The sequence below is a fragment of the Pinus tabuliformis genome, chromosome 9 (genome assembly GCF_031772625.1).
Source record: "Pinus tabuliformis cultivar Carrire ecotype Pingquan chromosome 9, CPIR1, whole genome shotgun sequence".
Taxonomy (NCBI): Eukaryota; Viridiplantae; Streptophyta; class Pinopsida; order Pinales; family Pinaceae; genus Pinus; species Pinus tabuliformis.
In genome coordinates this window covers 1022266316-1022271362 of record NC_142307.1, presented here as the reverse complement: position 1 = coordinate 1022271362, position 5047 = coordinate 1022266316, and the positions used below count along the sequence as shown (strand labels likewise).

Here is a 5047-nt window from a genome sequence, read left to right as displayed (position 1 = left end):
CCATCTCCACACATATTCTTGCGAAGGAAGTATATTCTCCCCTTCTGGTGGCCTCAGAGGATTTAACAAAACACCCTAGTTGATTACCTATGGCAAATAATGATTCCGTTTGCCAGTAATTGAGAGGTAGGGAGTAGAGTCTTACCCAGACCGGGACCGAAGTAAAAGTTTCTCGCTCCGGGACAAAATTCATCATCCACAGCCGCATGTAGAGGCCTGTTGCTGCATAGAAGTAGGGTCCTCCTTCAAACACCCTGTCTTTGTCCTCAATATTTGTAAAGACCACAGTGAAGAAACCCTTTGACCCAAGGTGTAGGTCTATGCTTCCTTTTGGTTTCCAATGGTATTTAATCCATGTTTGTAATGCCTTTTCAGTGGGCCATAATCCCATGAATTTACAAATGATAGCATAGGTCCGCATGTGGTCCCTGTGCGCCTGTAGTGCAGGATCATTTAAAACTACTCTAGGAGTGACCTCAACCTTGGGTTTACATGGCCCCTTCTGTGCCTTGTTTTCTGCTCCCTGTTTCTTGTCTTCTTCCTCATTGTCTTTCATGTTGTTTCCCTCCCTTGGTTTGGTAAAATTTTGATCTTCTTCTAGATTCTTTTTCCTTTCTCCTGAAGGCCCTCTGATAGATTCTATAGGTTTCTTACTGCGACTGGCCACTACCTGCCTGTAGGAGGGAGTGGAGCTCCCCCCTTTGCGCGCCTCCATTGAAATCAGAAACCTGAAACCCTAACTATTCGTCCACTGTTCGTTGTTCCTCCTATTACGAATGAGCTGACCTATTTTGCAAGTACTTTTTCATTGAATACTAACTCTCAATATGCCATGGGTTTCGTAATTACATATATCCTCAATATAATGATAGAAAGTCAAATTGATTTGAAAATTAATTCTTGATCTTCATCTAATTATCAATCCCCTGATCCAAAAATATATATAATATTTAACAAGATAATACTCTCATAAAATAAAACCATTTTGGTACAAAGTGTTGTACCCCATATACATACACCTAATTTACTCATTTCATCAACCTTTTGTGTGTGTGTGTATATATATATATATATATATATATATAACAAAGTTAATGGTTTTCTCATTAAATAAAACCAAATCATTTTGACATGGGTGGTGGGCCACATATACATACACATAATTCACTCATTTATAGCTCTTTTCACTATGCATAAGGAGAAGAGGGTTTGATGTACGTTAGTTTGGCTTTTGTTTTGTGAAAATTATGTTGCTTGCCACTCCCAATCCATCCCAATAATTTGCACATCAAACAATGATACCAAGAGGGTGGAAACAATGCATCTAATTGTTGGAGAAGATTTTTGGAGAAGTGGTTTGGTGTGAATTTGGGTAGAAGGAGGTCGTGTGTGACTTTGAAGTATATTATTTTGTCCAAAAACTTTGATAAATATATTTAAATATGTTTTTATAAAGTTAATAAAAGTTTTTCATAAGAAAGAGTAAATGATTAAACTCGGGGGTGAGAAACTGATAGCTGACTTTTTTTGCTAGTTGCAGCCATGCGCTCGCTGCTTCCCTAACCCTATTGCGTGCTCTCTTGATCTTCCTCAGCTCCCATGGCCCCTCCGAACTTCTCACCAGAGGGGGGCGATCCCCAGCATGCATTCTCTGCTCTCATCAAATCTCTCCCACCACAACGGCCTCGCCCAGCAATATCGAAGTTTGTCAAAAAGTTGGACATTCTCCAAGAAGTTAATCTACCTCCAGCCATTCCTCGCATGGCAGCCCTCTCTCTTGCAGAAAAAGGTCTCATCGGCCAGTTCACGGGCCTCTGGCCATCTCCTAGAACTGTGCAACGTTGGGTTGAAAGAAATTGGTCCGACAAAATACAAGGTAAAATCTCCATCAGATTCTGTGGAAAGGGGTTCTTTACCTTCCACTTTGAATCTAAAGAAGACAAGGATTTAATCTTCAAGAATGGGCCTTACTTCATGGACTCCAGAGGACTATACTTAAACAAATGGACCTTGAATTTTGATCCGGAACTGGATGTCCCCAATGCTGTCCTTGTCTGGGTCAGACTCCCTCATCTCCCTCTTCACTGCTGGGGATATGACTCGGTTCATGCAATTGGAAACGTTGTAGGCAAGTACATAGATCGCAGCGAGCCAAAGGATAATATGCAAGCATGCACGTGCATTTGTGTGGAAGTGGATCTCGGCAAAGGCCTACCGGAAGCCATCAAACTCAAAGTGGACAATTGGAGCCATATTCAACAACTTGATTACGAGCAAATACCATTCAAATGTAAGGTATGTCACGAATACGGCCACTTTTCCAATCGTTGTCCCTCTCTTGCTATTGTTGAAAATGACCCTTAAGAAGAACAGTGGGAAACAGTAAAGAAAAAGAAGTCGGCTCCCTCAGCTAAAGCACCGCCAGAATCTAAACCCCCTGCCTCTAAGATTGCCCGCCCCTCCTCATCCTCCCCTCCCTCATCGTCCCTTCCTTCTCTCTCCCCTTCCCTGCCCCCCTTCTACCTCCAATCCCTTCTTGGTTTTATCCGATGCTCCACCCTTGGAACCCTCGCATCTTCCCACGATTCATTCAGCTGCCTCTGATCCTTCCCCTCCTCTGGTTATCCCTTCCCAATCTTCCTTTGAACCCCCCCCCCCCTCCAGACTCACCAGGAGCACATCCAAATACCATGGAGCCTCTAGCGACTCTCTTAAGAAACCTGGCCCAGGCAAAAATACTGCAAAACAACACCGAGATGAGAATGTCCAAAAGGACATAGCAATGGGCACTCAAAGCCCTATTGAATCTTACATCTTAGGATAGCATGATAAGGAGAAAAGTCATAAGGATCAAGGGGGGCGAGCACCTCTCCGCACACCACTCTCCCAATGATGAAAATCCTATCTTGGAATTGCAGGGGTATAGGGCACCCCTCCAAAGTTGCAGCCCTGAAAGATCTTATTTATTGTGAAAAACCAAGGATATTTTTGTTACAGGAAACAAAGCAAAGCCTACAGGATATGACTAAAATCATTGAACAGAACAAGCAGTACAATGGAAGCATCAGTGAATCCAGGGGAGCTTCTGGAGGAATCGCTACAATTTGGAATCAAAACATTTGGAATTATAAGTAAGAAATTATAAACCAGCATTGGATCCAAACAGTGTTAGAAAGCAAAGAAGATTAGCAGATTCTAGTTATATACAACATTTATGCGCCTAACCACTTCAGGGATAAGGAGTGTTGTTAGGAGGAAATCAAAGTCAGCATGAACGCAAAGGAGAATACCAATCATGTCAAACTAGGAGGAGATCTAAATCTTGTTCTCCATGCTAATGAGAAAAGAGGAGGTATTTTCTCCCCGGATCCTTTCAGAACTCAGCTAGAAGACATTATGCATGACCATGATCTAGTCGATATCATTCCAAAAAATAGGAGACACACTTGGAGCAACCGCAGGCTAGGTACAGGCAACATAATGGAGAGACTAGACAGAATTTTCATTAACGTCATGCTTCTCTCTTCCTTCACTGCTGGATACGCTAATATTATTCCTTGTTCAGCTTCCGACCATTATCTAGTTTCCCTTAATCTGGAAAAGCATTGCCCTCTCAGACCCATCCCATTTAAGTACAACCCGCTTTGGAATGGTATTATAGCAGTTAAAGATATTGTGGAGAAATCGTGGAAGCGGCATGTAGAAGGATCTCCCAGATTCATTTGGGAATCCAAGCTTAGAAACACCAAACATGCGAAAAAAGAATGGGCAAAAATCAGTTATAAGGAGCCTGAAAGGAAGAAAAAGGAGATCAAAAATACACTAAACAACGTCCAAAAGGAAATAGAAGAGCAGGGCCTCACCCAAGAGAGCAAAGTGCTAGAAAGCAAACTATATTCTCAACTTTACCGTGCAAACATAGAGGAGGAATATAAATGGAGGATCAAATCAAGGCAAATTTGGCTGCAAGGAGGGGACCAGAATACAGCTTTCTTTCACAAACAGACTACTGTGTGGAGAGTAAGCAATACCGTCAGATCAATCTTGGACGCTGAAGGTAACCTTCAAACCGCCCAAGAAGCCATCAGACAAGCTACTATCAACCACTATCGGGACCTTCTAACTGAAACAACAGATGAAGAGGATTACGATGGCCTGGAACAATTCCTTCCCAAAAGCATCAGCAAGGAAATGAATGATACCTTGAATAAGGAAATTGATGAGGAGGAAGTTATAAAAACCATATGGGCTCTTTAGCCGGATAAAGCACCAGGACCTGATGGCTTCCCCATTTGCTTTTATCAAGCTTTCTGGGGAATTATAAAAAGAGATCTAATTAAAATGCTCAAATGGGTCCAGCGAAAAGCCAAAATCGGTGGTTACACCATTGCCACACATTTAGCCCTCATTCCCAAAGAAAACTGACCTTCTTCCTTTAGTCGATTCTGTCCCATCTCCCTTTGCAACTCGTCCTACAATATTCTAACAAAAATTCTTGCTTCTCGCCTCAAATCCTTTCTCCCTTCTCTCATTTCTGAAAACCAAGGGGGTTTTTTGGCCAATAGACAAATTACAGACTCTATCCTCCTCATCCAAGAAGCTGTTCATTCAAGCCAAATTAGGAATGAGAAAGGATTTGTCCTTAAACTTGATTTAGCCAATGCCTTTGATAGAGTAAGGCACACCTATCTTTTAGCTGTTTTAAAAAAGATGGGATTTGATGCAGCCTTTTTAAATCTCATCAAAGCTTGCATCTCCGGGCCCTGGATCTCTCCTCTTGTTAATGGACGACCTGGAACTGCTTTTCAATCTTCGCGGGGTCTTAGGCAAGGTTGCCCTCTTTCACCTTACCTCTTCATTCTGATGGTTGAATCCTTCAGCAAAGTGCTGGACTTCAAGCGGAGAGTTGGTCTCATCACTGGAATAAAATTTGGGAATGGTGTAAAGAACATTAACCACTCTCAATTCGCCGATGACACCCTTTTACTTGGAGGAGCATCCACGATAATAGCCTGGCGATTTAAGTTTCTGCTGGACAAATACATGA

The 5047-nt window shown here is 42.2% G+C and overlaps 2 protein-coding genes across 2 annotated transcripts; both read left to right on the top strand.

Annotated features, from left to right (window-relative positions):
• Nucleotides 1-1599: 1599 nt before the first annotated feature.
• On the top strand, nucleotides 1600-3135 carry LOC149152186 (uncharacterized). Its single transcript, XM_089443407.1, has 2 exons — nucleotides 1600-2295; nucleotides 2998-3135. The coding sequence occupies exons 1-2, from the start codon at nucleotides 1600-1602 to the stop codon at nucleotides 3133-3135; spliced, it is 834 nt and encodes a 277-aa protein (XP_089299533.1).
• A 135-nt stretch (nucleotides 3136-3270) lies between these two features.
• On the top strand, nucleotides 3271-4257 carry LOC149152185 (uncharacterized). The gene has a single exon (XM_089443406.1). The coding sequence runs from the start codon at nucleotides 3271-3273 to the stop codon at nucleotides 4255-4257; it is 987 nt and encodes a 328-aa protein (XP_089299532.1).
• Nucleotides 4258-5047: the final 790 nt, after the last annotated feature.